General features: G+C 42.7%; 1 protein-coding gene across 1 annotated transcript; it reads left to right on the top strand.

Moving 5' to 3' along the window:
- LOC308519498 (uncharacterized protein) lies at positions 1 to 22,206 on the top strand. Its single transcript, XM_081091494.1, has 4 exons — positions 1 to 127; positions 16,786 to 16,912; positions 17,596 to 17,668; positions 18,654 to 22,206. The coding sequence occupies exons 1-4, from the start codon at positions 125 to 127 to the stop codon at positions 20,320 to 20,322; spliced, it is 1,872 nt and encodes a 623-aa protein (XP_080947620.1). The 5' UTR covers positions 1 to 124; the 3' UTR covers positions 20,323 to 22,206.
- The last annotated feature ends 4,237 nt before the right edge of the window (positions 22,207 to 26,443 follow it).

Here is a 26,443-nt window from a genome sequence, read left to right as displayed (position 1 = left end):
GGGGGCGGGTGGGCGGAGCTACGCTCTGCTACTAGGCGGAAGTTCACTCAGATCCGATCTCTCTTCTTCCGTCCTGTAAGGCGTTGGGAGCTGCAGGCGGACTCGGGAGGCCCAGGAACCAGAAATGGTGAGTGTGCGGCCGGCGCGGGGACGGGGAGGAGGCGCGGGTGGAGCCGCCGTGGCGGGACCGTCTCCCCACGGTCAGGTCCGGAGCCTGCGGACCGAGGCGCCGGGGGCTCCGCTGAAACTGCAGGCCCCTCGGGCTCGCAGGGCGGGGCCCAGCCGGCACCCGGGCGTCCGGTGTGTCCCCGCGGCAGGGCCTTGGGCTGCGGAGCGCGTCTGGGCAGCTCTGCACCCGCATCCCCGCGGCTCCGCAGTCGGTGCGGGGACCACGGGGAGGGTCATGGGGACAATGGTGACTCGGCCCCCGCGGTTCGTGCACGGGAGGAGCTGTGGTCTGTGGGGTCCCCGTCCCTCCTTTCTCCCCAGAAGGACCCCGTTTTCTCCTGAGTTTTTTTTTAAATATGTTTTATTGATTTACAGAGAGGAAGGGAGAGGGATAGAGAGTTAGAAACATCGATCAGCTGCCTCCTGCACACTCCCCACTGGGGATGTGCCCGCAAACAAGGTACATGCCCTGACTGGAATCGAACCTGGGACCCTTCAGTCTGCAGGCCGACGCTCTATCCACTGAGCCAAACCGGTCAGGGCTCTCTTGAGTTTTGATGTTTGTGGAGCAGGCTCTCAAGTCCACCCCCTGCCCCCCAGGCCTAGCTCTGCAGCAAATGCCTGCATTTCCAGTCTCTCCCCCGAATTCTAACCGCCATCTTCCTTCTCTGAGTCACAGCGTCTTATCAGCTATTTGTTTTGTGGTGCTTTTCAAACGGTTAAACACAAAATTCAACTGAGCGAATTGGAAGGTCTGACTGGCTTGATTCCTCATTCACATGTTAACGAAAAAACACACACATTCAAACCTGTTGTTAACGTAAAAAAACCGTTGAAACCTGTAAAGAATTTTTGTGAGTTTATTTGAGCCAAACTGTCGGCATATGCCAGGAAGCAGAACCTCAATGAACTGAGATAATTCTGGCGGGTTACATTTGTATTTATACATTGCAATCAAGGGAGGGACGTAGGTGGGTTACATGAAATTCATTGGTGATAGATTAAGGAGGAGGGATAAAGAAACCCCTGGGATTGGATAAAAAGTAAAACGATGGACACATACTTAGGTGGGTGCAGGATCAATTAACATGATAATGAAGGAATTTGTGGTATCTGTTCTGGTGCCCAACCAATTAGGTTGTGCCCCAGGGGCTCCAGAAAAAAGGGAAGTTACAAGTTACCCAGACATTTCAAGGGTGTGTTATCACAGATGCAAAAAGACAGGCTCAGTTAAGGTAAAGGTTGACCTTGTCAGTGAAGATTCTGGCCGAGGACGTAACTGCCTACCATAACTGCTTTAGTTAAAGTTTAATTTCAGACCATCCTTTGTGGTTACTTTAGGTGTCTGAGTTTGCAAGACTGCCATGCAGGCCTGCCCTGAGCTTGTCAGGTCAGCATGTGGCCCCTTTTGTTCACACTGTTAAGAATTTTTGTGAGTTTATTTGAGCCAAACTGTCAGCAATATCAGGGAAGCAGTATCTCAATGGGTTGGGATAATGCTCCAGGGAATGGCGGTTTCTCTTATATTTTTATATTTTGAAATCAAAGGAAGGGACTTAATTGGGTTACATGAAATCCATTGGTGATTGATTAGAGAGGCGGGCGAAAGCAAAGGGGGGGGGGGGACTCTGGGATTGGATAAAGTGTATGATAACGATGAAGGAATTTGTGGTGTCCTGTCCTGTTGCACAACTTTAAGTTGTGCCTCAAGGGGTCTGGAAAAAGGGAGGTTACAAGTTACCCAGACATTCCAAGGATTTCTATAATAATAAAAGTATAATATGCTAATTAGACCAGACATCTTTCCTGAGGACATTCCAGACGAAGCCAGGGCTGCAAGAGAAGCCCGGGTCCCAGGTGCCTGCTGGTAGCGGGAGGGAAGCCTGGGCCCCAGGTGCCAGAGCGAAGCTGGTGTTGGCAGCCAGGGAAGGGAGCCCTACTCTTGCATGAATTTCTTGCATCCGACCTCTTGTGTTATTATAGATGCAAAAAGACAGATGGGTTTAGTTAAGGTAAAGGTTTACCTTGTCATCAATGAAGATACAGGCCTAGGATGTAACTACCCACCATAACTGCTTTTAGTTAAAGTTTAATTTCAGACCATCCTTTCTGGTTACCTTAGGTCTCTGACTTTGCAAGACCACCATTGAGACCTTCCCTGAGCTTGTCAGGTTGGCATGTGGCCACTGTAGCCCACACATGAATCGGGTAGTATCCCATCTAGTAAATGGAATCTCACAGAAGCTGTTCAAAATGGAAGGCTTTTACAATAGGCAGAAAGGAAGTGGCTTTGAGAAGTTATTAGCAAAAGAAAAGAAAGGATTGCTTCAGGCAGGGTCACCTTTCCTTAGGGGAAGGAATAGCAAGAGTCCTTTAGACAGATTAGTGTTGAACAGCAAGTTGCAGAGTGACTGGGTTAAAATTTTATTCCTGGGAGAAGTTGGAACTTCAGTTACATACAGTCATGCACCCCTGAACCTGGGGAGGACATCCTGAGGCAATTTTGTTGTTTTCAGTTCTCTTACACAAACCTGCATGGTGTAGCCTGAAAAATCAGACAGAGGCTGAAAACCAGGACTACAGGCTTTACTAGAAGGAAGCACCTGCAGGGCTGTCTGGCAAGGGGAGAACAGCAGCATGTGCAGAGGTGGGCACGCCTTTTGAAGGGCGCAATGGGAAGGGGTGGGGGTTTAGTGTACTTGGCGCACACTGATTGGTAGCTTACTATATGCTCCATATAGGAACAAGGGCTTAGGGTATTTGGCAGGTGTGGATTGGTGGTCCAATGTATAGCCAATGTAAGGTACATGGTTAGACACTCCGGTATTTCCGGGCTGCAGGTTACGTCGTACTCTGCCCACCAGTTGGGGGAAGGAAGGATCTATCATAGCCTACTACACACTTAGGTTATGTAGTATGGCCTGTGCGTCCTTGACAACAGACCTGTACAACATGCTACTGTTCTGAATACTGTAGGCAATTGTAATGCAACGGTAGTTAGCATTTATCAGAAGGTGCAGTAAAAATGCGGTGTGCCAGATAAATGGTACATCCCTGTGGGGCACTGACTCCTGCTCTGCAGGAGTCAGTGATTGGTGAGTGATTATGAAGACCTACGACATTACTGTACCTGACTGTAGAATTTATGACACTGTATACTTAGGCCAGGAAATTTACAAAAAACAGATTCATCAAGCCCAGGAGGCAATGATGCAATCAGAAGGCACAGTCAACACAAGACCTCTGAGGCTGCTGCCCGCATAAAACTGTTTCACAGCGAAGTTTTCTTTCAGTAAGTAGACTTTTATGGTTTCATGACTTACATTTAAGTCTTTTATCCATTTTGAGTTTATTCTTGTGTATGGTATAAGTTTGTGGTGTAGTTTCATTGTTTTCCATGTGTTTGTCCAATGATCCCAACACCTTTTATTGAAGAGACTCTGTTGACTCCATTCTATGCTCTGGCCTCCTTGGTCAAATGTTAATTGAGTGTAATGGCTTGGTTCGATTTCTAGGTTCTCTGTTCTGTTCCATTATTCTAGTACTAGAGGCTCGGTGCACAAAAATTTGTGCACTCGGGGGGGTGGGGGTGGGGTCCCTCAGCATGGCCTGTGCCCTCTCACAGTATGGGACCCCTCAGGGGATGACCATCTGCTGGCTTAGGCCCGCTTCCTGGGGGATTGGGCCTAAGATGGCAATCAGACATTCCTCTGGCAGCCCGGCAGCCCTCGGGAGATGTCCACTTGCCAGCGGAGAGCAGACCTAAACTGCAGTCGGACATCCTTAGCGCTCCTGAGGAGGCAGGAGAGGCTCCCACCACCACCGTTGTACTGGCACCCATCAGCCTGGCTTGTGGCTGAGCAGAGCTCCTCCCATGTTAGAGTGCCCTGACCACCAGAGGGCAGCTCCTGCATTGAGCGCCTGCCCCCTGGTGGTCAGTGTGTGTCATAGTGACCAGTCATTCCCAGTCCTTCTGCTGTTAGGGTCAGTTTGCATGTTACCCTTTTACTATATAGGATAGAGGCCTGGTGCACGGGTGGGGGCTGGCTGGTTTGCCCTGAAGGGTGTCCCGCTTGGCTGCCTGGCCAGCCTGGATGGGGCTGAGGGCCGTTTTCAGGCTGGCGGGTGACTGAAGCTCCCAACCTCTCCTTTTCTTCTTCTTCTTCTTTTTTTTTTATTCTTGGATTTATTTACCTTCTATGGCTGTCACTGGAACTGAGAGCCGGCTTTAGCTCTGAGGCCGGCTCCAGCTCTGAGACCTTGGCTGCTGAAAGCAGGTATCTGGTTTTGTTTGGCTTCTATAATTGAAACACTGTTGCAGCTCCAGCTCCCAGCCTGGCTGGCTGAAAGCAGGTTTCTGGGGTTTGTTTAGCTTCTATAATTGCAGCATTGTTTCTTATTGAGTGCAGCTCAGAGGCTGGTAGCGGCAGGCAGGGAACCTTGGCTTCCTCCATCACTGGAGCAAGCAAGCCTCCTGTTCGCTTCAGCTGCCTGGCTACCGGCCGCCATCTTGGTTGGCAGTTAATTTGCATATAGCCAATGGGAAGCGTGTCGGAGGTATGGTCAATTTGCATCTTTCTCTTTTATTAGTGTAGATATGCCTATTCTTGTGTCAGTACCAGGCTTTTTGTGTTCTGAGATGGAACTCTTGTAGACAGAATATAGTTGGATCATGGTTTTGTATCTGTTCAGCTGCCCTATGCCTTTTGATTGGAGCATTTAATCCATTTACATTTAGGGTTATTATTGCCTGGTAATTATTTATTGCCATTTTAAATATATACTTTATTGCTATTTTTACAGAGAGGAAGGGAGAGGGATAGAGTTAGAAACATCGATGAGAGAGAAACATCAATCAGCTGCCTCCTGCACACCCCCTACTGGGGATGTACCCGCAACTAAGGTACATGTCCTTGACCTGAATTAAACCGGGGACCCTTGAGTCTGAAGGCTGATGCTCTATCCATTGAGCCAAACTGGCTAGGGCTTTATTGCCATTTTAATTCTGCATGCCTAGGTTTCTCTTTTTCTTATTATAGCAATCCCTTTTGCATTTCTTTTTCTTTTCTTAATTTAAATTCTTTAGTGTGTAAGTTATTACATGTATCTCCTTTTCCCCCACTGACCTCTCCCCAGCTCTCCTATCCCCAGCACATACCCTCACCCCCCCTGTCTGTGTCTATTGGTTACGCTTATATGTATGCATACAAGTCGTTTGGTTGATGTCTTATCCGCCTCCCTCCCCTGCCAACTCTCTGAGGTTTGACAGTCTGTTTGATGCTTTTATGTTTATAGATCTGTTTTTTAAAATACTTCATTGATTTTTATAGGGAGGAAGAGAGAGGGATAGAGCTGTTTCCTGCACACCTCCTACTGGGGATGTCCCCGCAACCAAGGTACATGCCCTTGATTGGAATCGAGCCTCGGACCTTTCAGTCTGCAGACCAGCGTTCTATCCACTGAGCCAAACCAGTTAGGGGGCTGCAGATCTATTTTTGTTCATCAGTTTATGTTCATTATATTCCACAAATGAGTGAGATCATGTGATATTTATCTTTCTCTTACTGGCTTATTTCGCTCAGCATAATGCTCTCCAGGTGCATCCATGTTGATGCAAATGGTAAGAGTTCTTTTTTTTTTTTTTTTTTTTTTTTTACAGAGAGGAAGGGAGAGGGACAGAAAGTTAGAAACATTGGTCAGCTGCCTCCTGCACACCCCCTACTAGGGATGTGCCCACAACCAAGGTACCTGGCCTTGCCGGGATTCAAATCTGGGACCCTTGAGTCCGCAGGCTGACACTCTATCCACTGAGCCAAACCGGTTAGGGCTTTTTTTTTTTTTTTTTTTTTTTTAATTGTTTTATTGCTTAAAGTATTACAAAGGGTATTACATATGTCTCCTTCCCCCCCCCCCCCCCCCTTGACAATCCCCTGGCTTCCCCTACCCCCCAGTGTCTTATGTCCATTGGTTATGCTTATATGCATGCCTATAATTCCTTCGGTTGATCTCTCACCCCCCCCATTCTGCCCCCTTTTCCTCCCTGGCCTTCCTGCTGCAGTTTGACAGTCTGTTTGAGGCAGCTCTGCCTCTGTATCTATTTTTGTTCATAAGTTTATAATGTTCTTTATTATTCATGAATGAGTGAGATCATGTGGTATTTTTCCTTCATTGACTGGCTTATTTCACTTAGCATAATGCTCTCCAGTTCCATCCTAGCTGTTACAAATGGTAAGAGTTCCTTTTTTATAGCAGCATAGTATTCCATTGTGTATATGTACCACAGTTTTCTAATCCATTCATCTACTGATGGGCACTTAGGCTGTTTCCAGATCTTAGCTATGGTGAATTGTGCTGCTATAAACATACGGGTGCATGCAAGGCCGGCGTGCCCCCCACCCCGCCCGCTCGCGGGGACTCAGGGAAGGGGTACCGGGGGCCTCCCACTTATTCTACACCTCTCATGTGTCTTCACCATGCCAAACTAGAGTCAAGTTCAACAGGGTCTTCTTTCCCCGCTGATTCTGCCAAGCCCGTTCCCTTGGCTGTGGTTTCGCTGGATAGTAGGTAAGGACAGTGGGAATCTTGTTCATCCATTCATCTGTGTCACTAATTAGATGATGAGGCATTTGGCTACCTTAAGAGAGTCATAGTTACTCCTGCCATTTACCCGTGCTTCATTGAATTTCTTCACTTTGACATTCAGAGCACTGGGCAGAAATCACATTGCGTCAACACCCGCTGCGGGCCTTCGCGAAAGAGTTCGTTTTTTACAGCAGCATAGTATGCCATTGTGCTGATGTACCACAGCTTTTTACTTATTATTTATTATTATTATTATTATTATTATTATTTTTTTAAAATATATTTTATTGATTTTTTACAGAGTGGAAGGGAGAGAGACAGAGAGTTAGAAACATCAATGAGAGAGAAACATCGATTAGCTGCCTCCTGCACATCTCCTACTGGGGATGCGCCCGCAACCCAGGTACATGCCCTTGACCAGAATCGAACCTGGGACCTTTCAGTCCGCAGGCCGATGCTCTATCCACTGAGCCAAACCAGTTTCGGCTATTATTATTTTTAATAAATTTTTTATTAATTTCAGAGAGGAAGGGAGAGAGGGATAAAAGCATCAGTGATGATAGAGAATCACTGATTGGCTGCTTCCTGCATGCCCCCTGCACATGCCATTGATTGGAATTGAACCTGGGACCTTTCAGTCTGCAGGTGGATGCTCTATCCACTGAGCGAAACTGGCTAGGAATACCACAATTTTTTAATCCACTCATCTGCTGATGGCCACTTAGGCTGTTTCCAACTCTTAGCTATTGCAAATTATGCTGCTATGAACATATGGGTGTATATATTCTTTCTGATTGGTGTTTCTGATTTCTTGGAATATATTTTTAAAAGTGGGATTACTGGATCAAATGGGAGTTCAATTTTTATTTATTTATTTTTTTAAAAAAAATATATTTTATTGTTATTTTACAGAGAGGAAGGGAGAGGGATAGAGAGTTAGAAACATTGATGAGAGAGAAAGATCCATCAGCTGCCTCCTGCACGCCCTCCCTGGGGATGCGCCCACAACCAAGGTACATGCCCTTGACCGGAATCGAACCTGGGACCCTTCAGTCTGCAGGCCTACGCTCTATCCACTGAGCCAAATTGGTTTGGCGAGTTCCATTTTTAAATTTTTGAGGAAACCCATACTGTTTTCCACAGTGGCTGCACCAGTATCTATTCCCACCAGCAGTTCACCATGGTTCCTTTTTCTCCACATCCTCGCCAGCATTTGTCATTTGTTGATTTTTTTTGTTGGTAGCCATTTCAGGTGTGAGATGATACCTCATTGTCATCTCTCGATGATTAGTGACTTTGAGCATGTTTTCATATGTCTATTGTTCTTCTTTATGTCCACTTCCGAAAAGTGTCTATTTACGTCTTTTGTCCTCTTTTGCATTTCTTGTAATGCTGGCTTGGTGGTGATGTACACCTTTAGCCTTTTTTTTTTTTTTGGTCTGGGGAGCTCTTTATTTGACCATTGATTTTGAATGATAGCTTTAATGGATATAGTAATCTTGGTTTCAAGATGCTTGCTTTCCATTACCTTGCGTACTTCATGTCATTCCCATCTAGCCTGTGGAGTTTCTTATGAGAAATCAGTTGTCAGCCTTATGGGAACTCCTTTGTAGTTAACAGTTTGCTTTTCTCTTGACTTTAAGATTCTCTCTTTGTCTTTAAGTCTTGGTAATTTAATTATGTGTCTGGGCGTGGGCCTTTTTGGGTTCTTCTTGCTTTAGTTCTCTGTGCCTCCTGAACTTGTGTGACTTTTTCCTTTTCCAGGTTAGGGAAGTTTTCTGCATTATTTCTTCAAACATGTTCTATATCCATTTCTTCCTTTCTGCCTCTTCTGGCAGCTATTCTACTATTGTTACATTTCACTTTGTCCCACAGCTCACTTAAGCTATCCTCCTTTTTTTGTTTTAATATATTTTTATTGATTTTAGAGAGGAAGGAGGAGGGAGAGAGAGATAGAAACATCAATGATGAGAAAGAATAATGGATCGGCTGCCTCCCACAAGTCCTCCACTGGGCATCGAGCCCACAACTTGGGCATGTGCTCTTAACTGGAATCGAACCTGGGACACTTTATTTCACAGGCTGACACTCTGTCCACTGAGCCACAGTGGCTAGGGTAATCCTCCTGTTTTTTAATCATTTTTTCTTTTCTAGTTGAGTGATATATTCAATTCTGTCTTCTAATTCACTGATTCCATCCTCAGTTTCCCTTAATCTGCTGTCTATTCCTTCCAATGTTCTTTATTTGTGTTATGCCATTCTTTATTTCCAACTGTTCTTTTTTTCAGTTACTATATCTTTTTTCATGTTGTTGAGCATCTTTTTTTTTTTATTTTTTTATTTTTTATTGATTTTTTTTTACAGAGAGGAAAAGAGAGAGATAGTCAGAAACATCGATGAGAGAGAAACATCGATCAGCTGCCTCCTGCACATCTCCTACTGGGGATGTGCCCACAACCTAGGTACATGCCCTTGACCGGAATCGAACCCGGGACCTTTCAGTCCGCAGGCCGATGCTCTATTCACTGAGCCAAACCGGTTTCGGCCATGTTGTTGAGCATCTTTATCTTCATACTCTGAGCTCTGTTACAGATACATTTCTTATTTCTGCTTCATTTATCCCTTTTTCTGGAGAATTTTCTTGTTCTTTCATTTGGGGGTTGTTTCTTTGTCTCCTCATTTTAGCTATTTGTGACTATGTACTAGGTAGATACTCTACACCTATCAATTTGTGGTTCAGGACAGTGTTAAATGTTGTTTCTGACTAATTAGATCAGGCAAAGACTCATTCTCCAGAGACAGCTTGTACCTACAGAAGGATAGGATTTGGATTTGACTTGTGGCCCCAGGCATTGGTCCTGAGGTATGGTGAGAATTTTCCAACGTGGTGGGGCAGTTGCTTCTGCCTGGAGGGTAACTGTTTTGTTTTATTTTTTATTTTTTTAGTTTCTTAAGTGGCCTCAGGGCAAGGTGTTTTCCAATAGGGAATGTCCACTGTCTTCCCCCGAAACAAGGCAAATTTCTATGTGGGACAGATGTCCTCTGCTGTGTGAGGGAATGACTCACCCCAGGAAACTGGGGATTTCTGCCTTCTGAGCTCTACCCTCTGAGTCCCCAATCCTGGCTTCTGCTCACACAGCTCCAGTCCACTCCACTCTCCCTCTGCCAGAGCACAAGGTGGGTGGCTCCATAGGGAATTTTTTGCATTGACCCTTTCAAGGGTGGCTTAATTTTCAGTTGTGCTCTGTACTAGGGGCCCTATCTTGGGGATTAGGTCCCAGAGATCTCTGTGGCAACCTGCCATAGCTGAGATATCTCTGCAGAACTTCAGTTGTTGTCTTCAGTTGCATGGCTGAGCCTGTTGTGCCTCACTTCTATGTACCAGAGTGGGCAGTTTCATGCATTTCTAGGCAATAGGCAGGCAGAGTATGGTATTGTGCCCACTTTATTTTTTTTTTTAATTAAAAAAAATTTTTTTAAATTAAATCTTTATTGCTCAGATTATTACATTTGTTCATCTCCCCCCCCCCCATAACTCCACTCCACCCAGTTCCTACCCCACCCTCCACCCTCACTCCCCACCCACTGTCCTCATCCATAGGTGCACGATTTTTGTCCAGTCTCTTCCCGCATCCCCACACCCCTTTCCTCCCCAAGAATAGTCAATCCATTCCCTTTCTATGTCCCTGATTCTATTATAATCACTAGTTCATTCTGTTCATCAGATTATTTATTCACTTGATTTTTAGATTCACTTGTTGATAGATGTGTATTTGTTATTCATAATTTTTATCTTTACCTTTTTCTTCTTCCTCTTCTTAAAGGATACCTTTTAGCATTTCATATAATACTGGTTTGGTGGTGAACTTTAGCTTTTCCTTTTCTGTGTAGCTCTTCATCTGACCTTCAGTTCTGAATGATAGCTTTGCTGGATAAAGTAATCTTGGTTGTAGGTTCTTGGCATTCATCACTTTGAATATTTCTTGCCACTCCCTTCTGGCCTGCAAAGTTTCTGTTGAGAAATCAGCTGACAGACGTATGGGTATGCTCTTGTAGGTAACTGATTGTTTTTCTCTTGCTGCTTTTAAGATTCTCTCTTTGTCTTTTGCTCTTGGCATATTAATTATGATGTGTCTTGGTGTGGTCCTCTTTGGATTCCTTTTGTTTGGGATTCTCTGCGCTTCCTGGAGTTGTAAGTCTATTTCTTTCACCAGGTAGGGGAAGTTTTCTGTCATTTTCTTCAAATAGGTTTTCAATATCTTGCTCTCTCTCATCTTCTGGCATCCCTATAATTCGGATGTTGGTATGCTTGAAGTTGTCCCAGAGGCTCCTTACACTATCTTCGTATTTTTGGGTTCTTTTTTCTTTCTTTTTTACAAAGAAGGGAGAGGGATAGAGAGTTGGAAACATTGATGAGAGAGAAACATCGACTAGCTGCCTGCTGCACACCTCCTACTGGGGATATGTCTGCAACCAAGGTATATGCCCTTGACCAGAATCGAACCTGGTACTTTTCAGTCCGTAGGCTGACACTGTATCCACCGAACCAAACCGGTTTCAGCTTTGGATTCTTTTTTCATTTTGCTTTTCCAGTTGGGAGTTTTTTGCTTCTTCGTATTTCAAATCGTTGACTTGATTCTTGCGAGCCTCTAGTCTGCTGTTGGGAGTCTGTATAATACCCTCCATTTCAGTCAGTGAATACTTAATTTCCAGTTGGTCGTTTACTATAACCTCGAGGGTCTGACTAGATTTCTTGAGGATCTCACTACATTTATCGGCAGTCTCACCAGTCTTTTTGAGGGTCTTACTAAATTTATCGGCAGCTTCTGGAAAGTTCTTGAAAAACCTTAAAAAGTGTGGTTTTGAATTCTATATCTCATCGTTTACTTTCCTCCATTTCTGTCATTTGTGTCCTTTTTCTTTGTCTCCATATTTTTTATGCTTCCCTGTGTTGATAAAGTGGTTTTCTGTGTTAAGTGTCCTCTATGGCCCAGTGGTCCAGCCTCCCCATTTACCTGAGGAGGACACTCTTGGTGCACCCCCTTCTGGTCTTTGTGCACAGTCTTGTTGTAGTTAATCCTTGATTGTTGTAGGTATCACTGGGAGGAATTGACCTCCAGGCCAATTGGCTGTGAGAATCAGCTGTGTCTGCAGTGGGAGAACTTCTGTGCTGGAGACACCCCTTTGGGGCAAGACTTGCTTCAATGGGGCTTTGGTGTTCACTGAGTCTGCCCCCTGAGTGTGTCCTTTATGGTTCCACGGAGCTGCAAATTGGATGGTCCCACTCTGACCTCTGGGTACACCAGCTCCTGGATCTCTAGGGGGGTGCTAATCTAGCCTCTGCCTGAGGCTATCCAGCAAAAGCCTTTGGGTGGGGCGGATTCCAAGGGATCAATGGGGGTGGGGGGCTAGCAGTTATGTCTGCCCTCAGAGGCCCTGCTTCTCAGTGTCCCAGCAATTGCTGCATGCACCTCTGAGCGAAAGCTGCCCTCGAGTTTCAACTGATGCCAGACAGTCCCGCTTCTCCCGTATGAGTCTGGGTCCCCAGAGACTCGCCCGGAACTGGAGCTCAGAGCCTGAGACTCCCTCCTGATTGAAAAAGACAACCACGCTCTCAGCCGCCAGCCCGCTCCGCGTGCACCTCCGTACCTTTGTATTTTACTTCCGTACTGCACCTCCGCTGAGTCTCGGTATGCTTTTCTGTTTCCTTCTAGTTGTAGAATTTCCACTCAGCTAGCCTTCCTGTGGTTCTGGATGATGTCCATTCCGTCTTGTAGTTGTATTTTTGAAGTGGTTGTGCGAGGCAGAAAACTCCAGTGTTTACCTATGCCACCATCTTGGTTTTCATGAGGTTCTCTGTCTTTTATTTTTCTATTGTGCCCTCTTTAAAGTGGTCCTGGAATCATTTGCTCTGGCTCTTCCAGTTAAATAAATGTGTGACCAAATATAGCAGGCTAATTTTTAAGTTGATGATATTGTATGGTCCATGAGTGATGTTATAACTATCCAGATGGTCCTCGGGAGAGATAAAGTTCCCAACCCCTGCTCTGTAGAGAAAAATAATCAGGGCTCAACCAGGCAGTTTATGTTACTCCTTCCTCTCCCTGGACCTAAGACAAGAGAGGTTTTTCTGTTTTGTCATTACTCTACTGAATAAATCATTGTTTTTTGTCGCATCACAAGTGGTGATTGGGAACCTTTTCTCTGTTTCCTACACAGTTGTTATTTCTGTCTTTCTGGCAGCAGTATTTAGGGGAATTATGCTGTTGGGTATGTCATAGGCCTTGGATAGACTGTCTTGCTGTTGGAACTCACAGGAGAGAACAGTTGGGAGAAGAGCCTCTAGAGTAGCATCAAGTTTTTGGAGAAAATCACTTTTGTAATTTTTATGTCTTTAAATTATAAAATTATTTTTAACCTATTGGGATGACATTGGCTAGGAAAATTATATAAGATTCAAGTATACAAGTATATAATCCATCATGTGTATATGTTATTGTGTGTTCCCCACCCAAAGTCTCCTTCCATCACCATTTAATCCTCCACTTTACCCTCTTTTACCTCCTCACACCCCCCCCCCCCCTTTTCCTTTGGTAATCCCCATGCTGTTGTCAGAGTCTAAGAGTTTATTTGTTTTGCTTAATCCCTCCCCAGAATGAGTTATTTATAAGTTCTTGATAAATTTTGGGTATTAACCCCTTTTCATCCAGTCTACCAACACCCATCCCTCTGACAGCTGTCAGTCTGTTCTCTATATGTGAGTCTTTTTATACTTTGTTAGCTTTTTTCTTCCTTAGATTCCACAGGTAAAGGAAATCATGTGATATTTGTGTTTTTCTTACTAGTTTATTCACTTAGCATAATGCTCTCTGCATTCATCTGTGCTGTCACAGAGGGTAAGATTTCCTTCATTTTTACAGCTGAGTAATATTCAGTTGAGTTGGACCACAGCTTTTTATCCACTCACTTACTGATGAGCACTTAATGTTGCAATTAATGCTACGATGAACACAGGGGTGCATATTTTCCTTGCATTAGTGTTTTCATTTTATTCAGTATATTCCCAAAAGTGAAATCGCGGGGTCTGGAGGCAGTTGTATTTTTAAGTTTTGAGAAACTTGATACAGACACTTGTCAGTTGTGCCTTTATTGATGATAGGCATTCTGACCAGTGTGAGGTAATTTTTTAGTGTGGCTTTAACTTACATTTCTCTGATGATTAGTGTCAGAGTGCATCTTTTCATATGTGTATTGGTTATCTGTATGCCCTCTTTGGGGAAGTATCTATTCAGGTCTTTGCCCATTTTATTTATATATATACACACATATGCACTGAGTGGCCAGATTATTATGACTGGCCAGATTATTATGACCACCCCATTAGTACAATGAAGTGAATTAGTTATGCAAATAGTAATAATAATAAAACCTTGAGAGTATTTGCTTAGGAAGTTTTCAATATTCAGTATTTTTTGGAAGTGTCAATGAAGTACTGATGGTGTGGTCATAATAATCTGGCTATATATATATACATATATACATATATACATATATACATATATATACGCACACACACACACACACAAGAGGCCCAGCATGCACGAAATTGTGCGTGGTTAGGGTCCCTAGGCCTAGCCTGGCCTCCGTCACATGGCCTCTGCCTCCCTGTTACACTACAAGAAGCTCCCTGCCCCGGGATGCTCTGCGATGCTCGTAGCCCCTCGACTGCTCCTCGAGGCTCTCCCTGCCCTGCCACACTTTGCGAGGCTCCTCTTGCCCTGCTATGCTCTGCGAAATTCCCCCTGCCCCGCCATTGTTCCGGGACCCAGGGCTGACTTCCGCTGCGGGTGGCTGTGGCCCAGGACAGCAGTTCAGCCCGCTCACCAGTCCCTGCCCACCCGAGCCTGCTGCACATGCTGCCTGGCGTTTGGTCATCCATTCAGTCATATTGGATGTTACGGACCCTGGCTCTCTCTAGATATAGATATAGATTAGATATAGATATAGATTAGATATAGATATAGATATAGATATAGATATAGATATAGATATAGATATAGATATGTTGGGTGCTTTCCTTTTTTTATTTCATACTTTTAAATCCTCACCAGTGCTTATGTTTTTATTGATTTTAGAGAGATAGGAAGTGGGAGCGGAGGAGGGGAACATTTATTGGTTGACTCCCTTTCATATCCCAGTTGGGAATCAAACACTAAATTGGGACTGGGGCCTGACTTGAAACCGAACCCACCAACTTTGTGTGTGTGTGTGTGTGTGTGTGTGTGTGTGTGTGTTTAGTTATATAAATTCTTTTTAAATTTTGGGTATTAACCCCTTTTCAGATATTTCTTTTCAATTATTTCATTGATATCTTCTCCCTTTTAGTTGCTTGCCTTTTTATTTTGTTGATGGTTTCCTTTTAGTTCGATGTAGTTTCATTTATTTATTTTTTCTTTTGTTTCTCTTTCCCAAGGAGATATATGAAAAGTGATATTGTTAGGAGAAATATCCAAGGTTTTACTGCCATTGTTTTTATCTAGGATTTTTATGGTTTTGAGTCTTACATTTAAGTCCTTCATGCATTTTTCTGTATTCTGGTGTAGGTGTAAGAAGCTGTTCTAATTTCATTTTTTTTGCATTTTCCCAGCAACATTTATTGAATATACTATCATTATTGTATGTTCTTGCCTACTTTGTTAAGTAAGTATTCCTTCACTGTTAAGGCATGCGTTTATTTCTGGGCTCTCTGTTCTGTTCCACTGATTTATATGCTGTTTTTATGCCAGGACCATGCTGTTTTGATTACTATGGCCTTGTAGTACAGTTGGATATTAGGTAGTGTGATTCGTCCACATTTGTGCTTCTTTCTCAAGTTTGCTGTTGCTATTCAGGGTGTTTTGTGGTTCCATATGAAATTTTTGAGTATTTGTTCTAGTTATGTGAAATACACCATTGGTATCTTGATAGGAATTACATTGACTCTATAGATTGCTTTACGTAGTATGGACATTTAGTGATATTAATTTTTCCTATCCACAAACAACATATATGCTTCCACTTATAATTTACATTTAATTTCATTTTGTATGTTTCAGGTGTAGAACATAGTGTTTAGACAAATATTGCAGAGTTTTCTGCCTGATATTTTCAGTACCCCCCGCCTCCTAATGTATTTTGTCATCATGTGCCGTTTCAACATAAAAATGTAGCGGATTTTAATAAAGGCCTTATACATGCCAAGTTTTAAATTGTTCCTCAGGGCCAGGCCCTGGTTACATTGTTAAATTTCGCCGGAAAGACTTTTTTGCGTGTGATTTATGGTTTCAGTATATGTGTCTATATGTCCTAAAAATCATGTGTAGAGGACTTTTGTAGAGGGCTAAGTTGTCCTGGCTTGCTCGTGCCTGAGCTCTAACTCTATCTTCTTATCTCCATGAAATGAAAGAGGAAAAAGAAGGTCAGAGTTACTAATATAAAAACAAATGATCATTCATACTCCTCCACAAGAATATTTTCATTCATTCACGTGTATCTACTTCTAATAATCTGGAGTACTTCAGTACAATATGGCCAGGCACATTTTGTTCCATGTTGAATTTCCACACACCGCTTGGCCTCTCCTTTTTGGTGATGAGAATGGAAGAGAAAGCTACCAGGCCTTTATTGTATTCAAAATCATGAAAACTTTATGCAGACATGACACTATGTTTCCTAGACTGCTGCATCAAATGGTGGTTATAATGATGAGTTTTCACATAAGGAATCGATGCTTTCAGTATAGATGTATTTGAGTTAATTATATAGAACTTGTTCAAGGTGCTTTTTATCCTGACATTAGAGAGCACAGTAAAATCATATCAATAAATTTCATGTGTTCTTGAGGAAGTGAATGCAGCAAATTACTAATAGTCTTACAATCAAGTCATAGACTGAATGTTGGGTACCACATGTCCCATGTGAACTTCTTATGAATTATGTATAGATACCCAGTGCTGTCATACCCATTCTTCTATATGCATATGTGGGATGTTTTAGGACTCAGTGGCCTTTGAGGATGTTAATGTGGAGTTCACCATGGAGGAGTGGGCTTTCTTGGATCCGACCCAGAGGAAACTCTACACAGATGTGATGGTGGAAACCTTCTGGAACCTGGCATCAGTAGGTAGGTATCACAAATTCATTGATTCTTTCTTTCTTTCTTTCTTTCTTTCTTTCTTTCTTTCTTTCTTTCTTTCTTTCTAATATTTTTATTGATTTCAGAGAGGAAGAAAGAGGGAGAGAGAGAGATAGAAATATCCATGATGAGAGAGAATCATGGATTGGCTGCCTCCTGCAAGTCCCCCACTGGGGATCGAGCCCACAACCCGGGCATGTGCCCTTGACTGGAATCGAACCTGGAAACTTTCAGTTCAGAGGCCAACGCTCTATCCACTGAGCCAAACCAGCTAGGGCACAAATTCTTTTTTAAAATATATTTTTATTGATTTCAGAGAGGGAGAGAAATAGAGAAAAATCAATGATGAGAGAGAATCACTGATTGGCTGCCTTCTGTGTGCCTCACACTGACAATCTGCAAACCAGTCCTACTGGGAATTGACCTGTGACCTCCCGGTTCATTATGTTGATTGTCAACCACAGAACGACTCTGCCCTGCAACAACTTGTTACTTATGTAGTCAATTAGATAACTAGAGTTGGTTGCTCATCAATGCTGTTATGCTATTTCAAGAACTGAAATTTGGAAAAGGAATACACTGGTAATTAACTGGGAATAATCACAGCTCTTTGTGTACCTAAAATCTAACCATTTTTAATATTCTTTAATAGTTCATAATGCTTTTTCTAGCGTGTATTTTAGAAGTAAAGTGTGAAGACCGTGACAGTGGAGATCAACATGAAAACCATGGGATGAGTCTTAGGTAAGTCACTTTGTCATGAGAAAGCATTAAGAGCATCTTTGTGTGTTTTTTTAATGTTTTTATATATTTTATTTATTTATATACTTAATACTTTAAAACAATAATTTCAGAGAGCTAGGGAGAGGGAGATAGAGAGACAAACATCAGTGGTAAGACAAAATTATTGATTCCTGCCTCCTGCATGCCCCACACTCGGAATTAAGCCCAGACCTGGGCATGTGCTCTGAATGCAAATTGAACTGTGACCTCCTTGTTCAGAGGTCAGTGCTCAAGCACTGAGCCATGCCAGTGGTGTAAAATATGTTTTTATTGATTTTAGAGTGTGGAGGTGAGAGGGAAAGGTAGAAACATTGATTGGCTGCAACCTGCATGTTCTGTAGTGGGGTGAATAAATCTGCAGTCTGGCTGTTTCCTTTTGGGGAATTGAACTGGCAACCCCCTGGTGTGTGGGTCCATACTGACCCACTGAGCCACATGGGCCCAGTGCAAACAGAATCTTGTATCAGCCCAGTTTTAAATTTATTGATTCTTCAAATAATCTCAACATGTTTTTTTCTGAAATAAGACCTAATGTTTAGTGTATAAAAAATAATTGCATTTGGAAACAATGTACAGAAGTACCATTAACCCTTTTCGGTCCAACATGGAGGCTGACTCGACAGACCAGGTGCTAGGAGCAGGTCCAACGTCAAGGCTGAGGTCGACACCGCAAACCGGTTCAACATTCAATCCCATCAATTAATTTGGACCAGACTGTTTGAATTCCAAAAATAAAATTGGACCTCAAAGGGTTAATGACTGTAATTGTTATCATAATATCTATGATCCAGCCTATTTCAGAGGTTTTAGGATATCCACTTTCAAATAATAAGAATGTCCAGAAACCCTGAACTTTCTTTGAAAACAGTAAAAATGTCATTGTCATACTATTAATAAATATGAAATCATTAACAAAGTATTAATAATATGCTTCTGACTTTTACAGCAGTCATATGGTAGAGAGACTGTGTAAATGGAAATATGGTTGTCAATTCAGAGAAAACCTCAGCCAGATTCCAAATCATAATGAGAAGACGGAAACTCCTACTGAAATAAAACAACCTAAATCCAGGTTGTGTAGGCAAATCTTCATGCGTTATTTATCCTTGAATAACCACCTGAGCTCTCACATTGGACCCAAACTACACCTGTGTCAGGAATATGAAGAAAACCCTTATAAATGTATGGAACCTGAGAAAGCTTTCAAGCATCGCCAACATATTCAAAGACATGAAGGCAGTCCCAGTGAGAAATCTTTCCACTATTCAACTTCCCATAGAAATCATGAAAGAATGCATATTGCTGGGAAACCGTTTGAGTGTAAGCAATGTGGGAAAGGCTTTAGTCATCTCATTTACTTGAAACTTCACAAAAATACTCATACCGGAGAGAAACCATATCAAAGTAAGCAACGTGGCAAAGCTTTCAGTTCTCCCAAGTACTCTCAAGAAAATGAAAGCACATACACTGGAGAAAAGCCCAATCAGTGTAAGAAATCTGGAAAAGCTTTTGGTTCCACTTCTCTTAGAAATTCTGAGAGAACTCATACTGGTGAGAAACCTTATAAATGTAAGCAATGTGGTAAAGATTTCTCTCATCGAACTTCCCTGCATTATCATAAAAGAACACATACTGGGAGAAAACCCTATGAATGTAAGCAATGTGGTAAAGTTTTCTCTCATTCAGCTACTCTCCAAAAGCATGAAATCATTCATACTGGGGGAAAATCCTATAAATGTCAGTATTGTTATAAAGATTTATCTAATCGAACTTCCCTCCTACGTCATGAAAGAACCCATACTGGGGTAAAACCCTATGAATGTAAGCATTGTGGTAAAGGTTTCAATTATCCATCTTCTCTCCAAGAACATGAAAGACTTCATTCTGGGGAAAAACCCTATGAATGTAAGCATTGTGGAAAAGCCTACCGTTATCCACAGTCCTGTCAAAGGCATGAAAGTACACACACTGGCAAAAAGCCCCATGTATGTCAGAAATGTGGTAAGGCTTTCAGTTTTTCTGCATATCTTAGAGATCATGAAACAGTACATACTGGGGAGAAACCTTATGACTGTAAGCAATGTGGCAGAGCTTTCAGATATACCAGTTCTCTTCGATATCATAAAAGAATGCATAATCGGGAGAACCCCGACAAATGTAAGGAATATGGAAACCATGAAAAATTTCATCCTTGGGGAAAACCCTATGAATGTATCCATTGTGGTAAAACTCTCTCTTCTCTAAGATCCCTCCAATATCATGAAAGAACACACACTGGAAAAAAGCCCCATGTATGTCAGAAATGTGGTAAGGCTTACAGCCATTCTGCAACTCTTAAAGATCATAAAACAATACATACTGGGGAGAAACGCTATGACTGTAAACAATGTGGGAGAGCTTTTAGATATTCCAGTTCTCTTAGAAATCATAAAAGAATGCATACTGGGGAGAAACTCTACAAATGTAAGGAATGTGAGAAAGCCTTCTATTCTGCCAGATGTCTTAGTGGCCATAAAGTATCTCATCATGGAAAAAAGCCTCATGAATGTAAGGAATGTGGTAAAACTTTCCTTTATCCCTATTTGCTTAGAAATCATGAAAAACGTCATGCTTAGGGAAAACCCTATGAATGTAACCATTGTGATAAAGCTTTCTCTTATCCAAGTTCCCTCTAACATCATGAAATAACTCATAATAAGGAAAAACCCTATGACTGTAAACCATGGGCCAAACTCTTTATTCATCCCAGTTCCCTTCAAAATCACAAAAACACTAATAGTGGAGAGATAGCAAAATGAATGAAAGAACTCACACTGAAAATAAGCCCTATTGTTTAAAGATTGTAGAAAAGCCTTTGACCATCCTAGTTTATTTCCTTTTTTTTTTTTTAATACTCACCTGAGGACATTTTTTCATTGAGAGAGTGGAAGTCAGAGAGAAAGACAGTTCCAGGATACACTCTGGTTACCCAGACTCAAACAGGGAAAAACTGGACTGTCTGGCATTGGGTCAGAATGTAAGGGCTACTTTCTCTGAGTTGCTCACAGTGATCATTGTTCCTGTGGTGGTGGTGGTGGGGGGCGCGGCGTGGGATGTGGAGATGCGGGAACCTCTCCGGTGTAGAGCTGACTGGCAGCTATTGCTGTTTGCTCCGCCCTTGTGATTCCCTGAGTACTCACCCCACCCAAGTTACAACCCCACCCAAGCTGTGCGCCGTGGCTTTTGCCTATGAATTGCCTGTCTTTTCTCAGCCTGGAACCTATCAAAGGGCAGCTGGGTCAGAGAGCACCAAAGCTTACAAAAGAAGGCCTAAGGCTTGGCAGCAGCCTGCATTGCTACACAGCTGGGCCTCGTCCAGGCACCTCCAAACCCCAAAGAGGAGGAATCTGCAGATGTCTCTGTAGCTCCTGCTGGGTGGCCTGAGGCAGTGGCTGACTTTGCACCTCTGTGGAGATCCAAGTCCCAGTGTACCCAGTGGTCAGTGTGAGACCATACCAGATTATAACTATTCACATCCATAAGCGACACACTCAAGTGGCAGAGTGAGTGAGCACCAAAGCCTCACTGAAGCAGTCCTGCCCCACTAGGGTGTCTGCTGCATAGCAGTTCTTCCAGTGCAGATACAGCTGGTTCTAACAGCCAATTGGCCAGGAGGTCAATTGCTCCCAGTGATAGCAATAGCAATCAAGGCTTAACTACAACAAGACTGTGAACCCATCCCACAAAGGAGTGCACCAGGAGTGTCCACCTCAGGTGATTGGGGATGCTGAGCCAATGGGCATTATAGGACACCTACCACACAAGGCCACTATCAACACAAGGAAGCAGCCAAAAAGCAGAAAGAAAGAAATGTCACAAAATAAATAAATGGAGGAAAGTAAACTACTGGGTATATAGTTCAAAACCATGGTTCTAAGGTTACTCAAGATTCTTCTAGAAACCTCTGAGGAACTGTGTTCTATTATAGTTTCTACGCATTATATAGTCATTGTGTCTAGTTTCTCTACCATATTATAGATGAAGGAGATGATCCTCACTTGAGGTAGTAATAGCTATCATGTAATTTGTTCTCTCCAAGTTCCAGGCACTGTTTTTAAAAATTGGCATATATATATCCCAGTCAGTGTAGCTCAGTGGTTGAATGTCAACCTACATACCAGGTCACGGTTGGACTCCTCCTCAGGGCATATGCCCTCTTTGGCATCTCAATCCCCAGGATGCATCCGATCAATCATTCTCTCTTATCATTGATGTTTCTATGTCTCTCTTCCTCTCCCTATTTGAAATCTACAAAAATATATTTAAAAGATATAAGAGAGCCCTAGCCAGTTTGGCTCAATGATTAGAGTGTCAGCCTACAGAACAAACGGACCCTGATTTGATTCCAGTCAAGGGCACATACCTTGGTTGCAGACTCCTCTCTGGCAGGGCTCATGCAGGAGGCAACCAATCAATGTGTTTCTCTCACATTGATGTTATGTCTTTCCCTCTCTCTTCCATTCTCCAAAAAAATCAGTGGAAAAATAAGAAAATAAAAAAGGTTAGTTTGGTATTTCTTCTTTTTGTCCTATGACCTCCCATGGGAAGCATTGAATGAATGTGCCTCACCTATATTCTACCTTAACAGAAAAGTGCCTTTCAGTGACCCAAAGAGGTTTACTCCATTTTCTTGTCAATAAATGTTTCTGTAATATTTCAATTGCAGTTGGCATTCAGTATTATTTTAATCAATAAATATTTGTTTTCTATTTGTAAGTTTGTAAAGTGCACTGTAGAGTCCAGTGTGAGTTATTTTCATCTACATCCTTGTCACTGCTTTTGGCTGGGTTTGGACTATGAAGTTTGCATTAAGAGGAGAATACCTGTGATAGGACAATAAGATCTAGAGTCAGAGATGACCCTGACTGTTAGGTCAATGTGAGGAATGTTGTGAACTACATTTTGCACAATCTGGTGCTTCTATGGTTCTGTGTTAGAAATCACCGAGGCCTCACTTCCATGTAACTTGAATGCAGAGGTGAAATAGGATTAGATTGGCTTTGAATCCTCTTGTATAAAGGAGATGGCCAGAAGCATAGAGCTTTTGTGTACATTTGCTTTGAGTTTGTTTTCCTCAGTCTTTGCCCAGCCAGCCAAGAATATCCTCAAAACCACCAGCGACTGCTTCACTTCCCTTGATGTTGGGTGTAAGCTTTACAGATGTTCACAATTCAACATTATAGACCCAGCATAGGTTGGCTTTTCCTGCAAGCCCATAGGTGTCCACCAGACAGCAAATGTAGACTGTCATGGTTGAGGCTGTTTTCTGAAGGGTACGCTCTGTTCTCTAGATTGCATTTGCATGAGGTCTAATTTGACTAGTAATCATCCTATCCTGTTGGTTCTACTACTGACTGTGATTCAGATCCCACTGTGACAGCTGCAATGGTGCAGTGCCACGGAGCCCCGTGACAATTTGTTCTTGTACCACCCTCTGCAGTGAGGGCTCTGAGCCAGTCTTTCCGTGTGAGAATCGGCACTTTCTTCATTTCAGACAGACTCTTCATGGTGCTGTCACTGAGAGCTGAGCCTAATCTCTCAATGTTTTCAGTTATCTTGGGTTGTATGTAATTAAGGTTATGTGCATTTTTTCTCTCTAATCAATGCTTCTGTACATTTTAAAGAAATATGAACTGTTGTCCAATCACTCTTATGCTGGTAGCTACTGCATTTTATTGTTTCCTGAGATATGTTTAAATGTCCCAATGTAATTATGTATTTTCGGATCAACATCTAATCTTTTTCATTTAATCATACAATCTGAGTTACAGTTATCACGTGTGTATAAATTCAGACATGTTTTCTCAAGGAAAATATTTTTTTTATATTTATTTGATACAGACTGCTTTCTTATTTGTTCAAAATATTAAAAACTTCCATCCTGTTTTTTTGTTTGTTTGTTTTTACTTTGTTATTGTATTTTGCCTTGTGATAGATCGTTTGTTTACTATTCAGGGAAGCCAGACATTTTTCTGCATTGGATACTGTGATATTCTTTAGAAACCTGTTCTCATCAGGAATACAGACATGAATGCCTTTTTTGTGTGTGTCTTGATTCATTGTGGTCATGGAGTAGCTCTGTGTGATGATGGACATGTGTGACCTTTTCTTTTCAACCAGGTATGTCTAGGGCTGGCAGGGAGTGCAAGGCCTGCAACTCCTCTGGAACAGCTTTTGCCTTTCTTGTTATCTGAACACTGAAATATTTCCTAGAGTGTATTGGGTGCATTTCCAAAAAGTTTTTATATATATTTTAATTATTTACTCCTTGAAAAGTTATCTCCTCTATGGGTCAACTGGAGTTCATAAATTTAGGAATATTGTCAAAGAATACAAACCAAGCAAGAAGACGAAGTCAGGGTCTCTTCCAAAGAAGCTGTTCTTAGTGACAGAGTATGACTTACTTTTACAGTTTATTTTTAAGTATATTTTTATTGATTTCAGAGAGGAAGGAGAGAGTGAGAGAGATTGAAACATCAATGATGAGAGAGAATCATTGATTGGCTGCGTCCTGCCCACCCCCTATTGGGGATCAAGCCTGCAACCAGGACATTTGCCCTTAACTGGAATCTTACCCGGGACCCTTTAATCGGCAGGCCAACACTCTCTCTACTGATCCAAACCAGCTAGTACTCTCTTACTTTTTTCTTTTTTAATATAATTGATTTGAGAAAGAGAGAGACAGAAATATCAATCATTCTATTTATTTATATTCATTGGTTTATTTTTGTGTGTGACCTGGGATTTATCCTACTATCGGCATATTGGGATGATGCTCTAATCATTCGAGCTTCCCGGCCAGATTGAAAAACAACATGGTGATCCACTACATGACATTTTGGAAAAGGCAAAGGATTGGTCTGGCTGGTGTTGCTCAATGGTTAGGTGTCAACCTATAAACCAGGAGGCCATGGTTCAATTTCCGGTCAGGACACACACCTGGGTTGCAGACTTGATTTCCAGTAGGGGGTGTGCAGGAGGCAGCTAATCAATGATTGTCATCATTGAGGTTTCTATATCTCCATTTCCCTTCTCTTAAGTCAAAAAAATATTTCAATAAGAAAAGAATAGGTAAAGGTTTAGAGGGGCAGTTTTCAACCTGTGGGTCGCGACCCCTTTGGGGCTTGAATGACCCTTTCACAGGGGTCGCCTAACACTATCGGGAAACATATACTTACATCCTGTTTTTGTGATTAACCACTACGCTTTACTTGTGTTCAATTTGTAACAATGAAATTGGGGGTCACCACAACATGAGGAACTGTATTAAGTGGTCGTGGCATTAGGATTGTTGAGAACCACTGGTTTAGAGGAATCTCGAACAAATCCTGTATAAACAGCCACCATAATTGTGTTCCTTTGGGTTAATGGAGAGTTTTCTGTCTTGGTGGTGGTGTAACTGCATTCTGAAAACACATAGCTACTCTAAAACTGTTTTCAAATATTAAGAACAACATAAAATACCAACAGTGGTCCTAGCTGGTTTGGCTCAGTGGTGAGAACATTCACCAGCGACTGAGGGGTCCTGGGTTTGATTTTGGTGAAGGGCACATGCCTGAAGTAGTCTCAATCCCCATAGTTGACATACAGGAGGCAGTTAATCAGTGATTCTTATCATTGATGTTTCTGTCTGTCCCTCTCCCATCCTCTCTGAAATCAAAAAGTATCCTGTATAATAAAGAGGTAATATTGAAATTAACCCTCATGCCTCCTAGGCAGAGCTTTTGACGCTGACTGGCACAGAAACCCATCAGTCGGAACCAAATCTGGGTGAACTGCGAGGAGCCAATGGCTGCCTAGGAGGCAGAGCTTTTGATGCTGACTGGCATAGAAACTGACCAATCATAACCTAATCTGGGTCAACTGGGAAGGCAGACCTAAGGTGGGGGCTGAGGAGGGGTTTCAAAGGGAACAGCTGTTTGGTGTAAGGTGTAAGAAATCATTTCAGTTTTTTTTTTTTTAAATATATTTTATTGATTTTTTACAAAGAGGAAGGGAGAGAGATAGAGAGCTAGAAACATCGATGAGAGAGAAACATCGATCAGCTGCCTCCTGCACATCTCCCACTGGGGATATGCCTGCAACCCAGGTACATGCCCTTGACCGGAATCGAACCCGGGACCCTTCAGTCCGCAGGCTGACGCTCTATCCACTGAGCCAAACCGGTTTTGGCATTTCAGTTTTTCAATGACCGGTTTGACAGTATAGTGCATATGGCTGGCTATCGGTCCAGATATAGGGATTATGTGTTTTTGTCTGCCAAGAGCATCTCCTCTGGCTGAAAAAGGCCCCCTACCCCCCATTTAAGCATTCCTATCCTATATAATCTATCTATACAAATAAAAGGGTAATATTCTAATTACAATGGGTCAACCGACCATCTTTTGGCAATCTGACTTCCTTCCGAACAAAGCCATGGTGGTTGGGGCCGAGACAGAGTCAGTTAGGGGTGATCACGCCAGCAGGGGAGGGCAGGTGGGCATGACATCAGGCTCCAAGGGGAGGCCATTTGGGGGCAACCAGGCTGGCAGGAGAGGGCAATTAGGGGTGGTCAGGCAGGCAGGCAGAGAGGTTAAGGGTGATCAGGCAGGCTGACAGTGTGGTTAGGGGAAATCAGACAGAGGCAGTTATAGCCAATCATGCAAACAGGCAGCTGAGTGATTAGGAGCAAGAGGTCCCAGATTGTGAGAGGGTGAA

Source organism: Myotis nattereri (genome assembly GCF_964212035.1).
Source record: "Myotis nattereri genome assembly, chromosome: 5".
Lineage (NCBI taxonomy): Eukaryota > Metazoa > Chordata > Mammalia > Chiroptera > Vespertilionidae > Myotis > Myotis nattereri.
This window is presented reverse-complemented; position numbering and strand designations above follow the sequence as displayed.

Coding starts and splice junctions, on each gene's coding strand:
- LOC308519498 (XM_081091494.1), top strand. Junction 16,913..17,595: donor CTGGAACCTGGCATCAGTAG/GTAGGTATCACA, acceptor TGCTTTTTCTAG/CGTGTATTTTAGAAGTAAAG. Junction 17,669..18,653: donor AACCATGGGATGAGTCTTAG/GTAAGTCACTTT, acceptor TGACTTTTACAG/CAGTCATATGGTAGAGAGAC.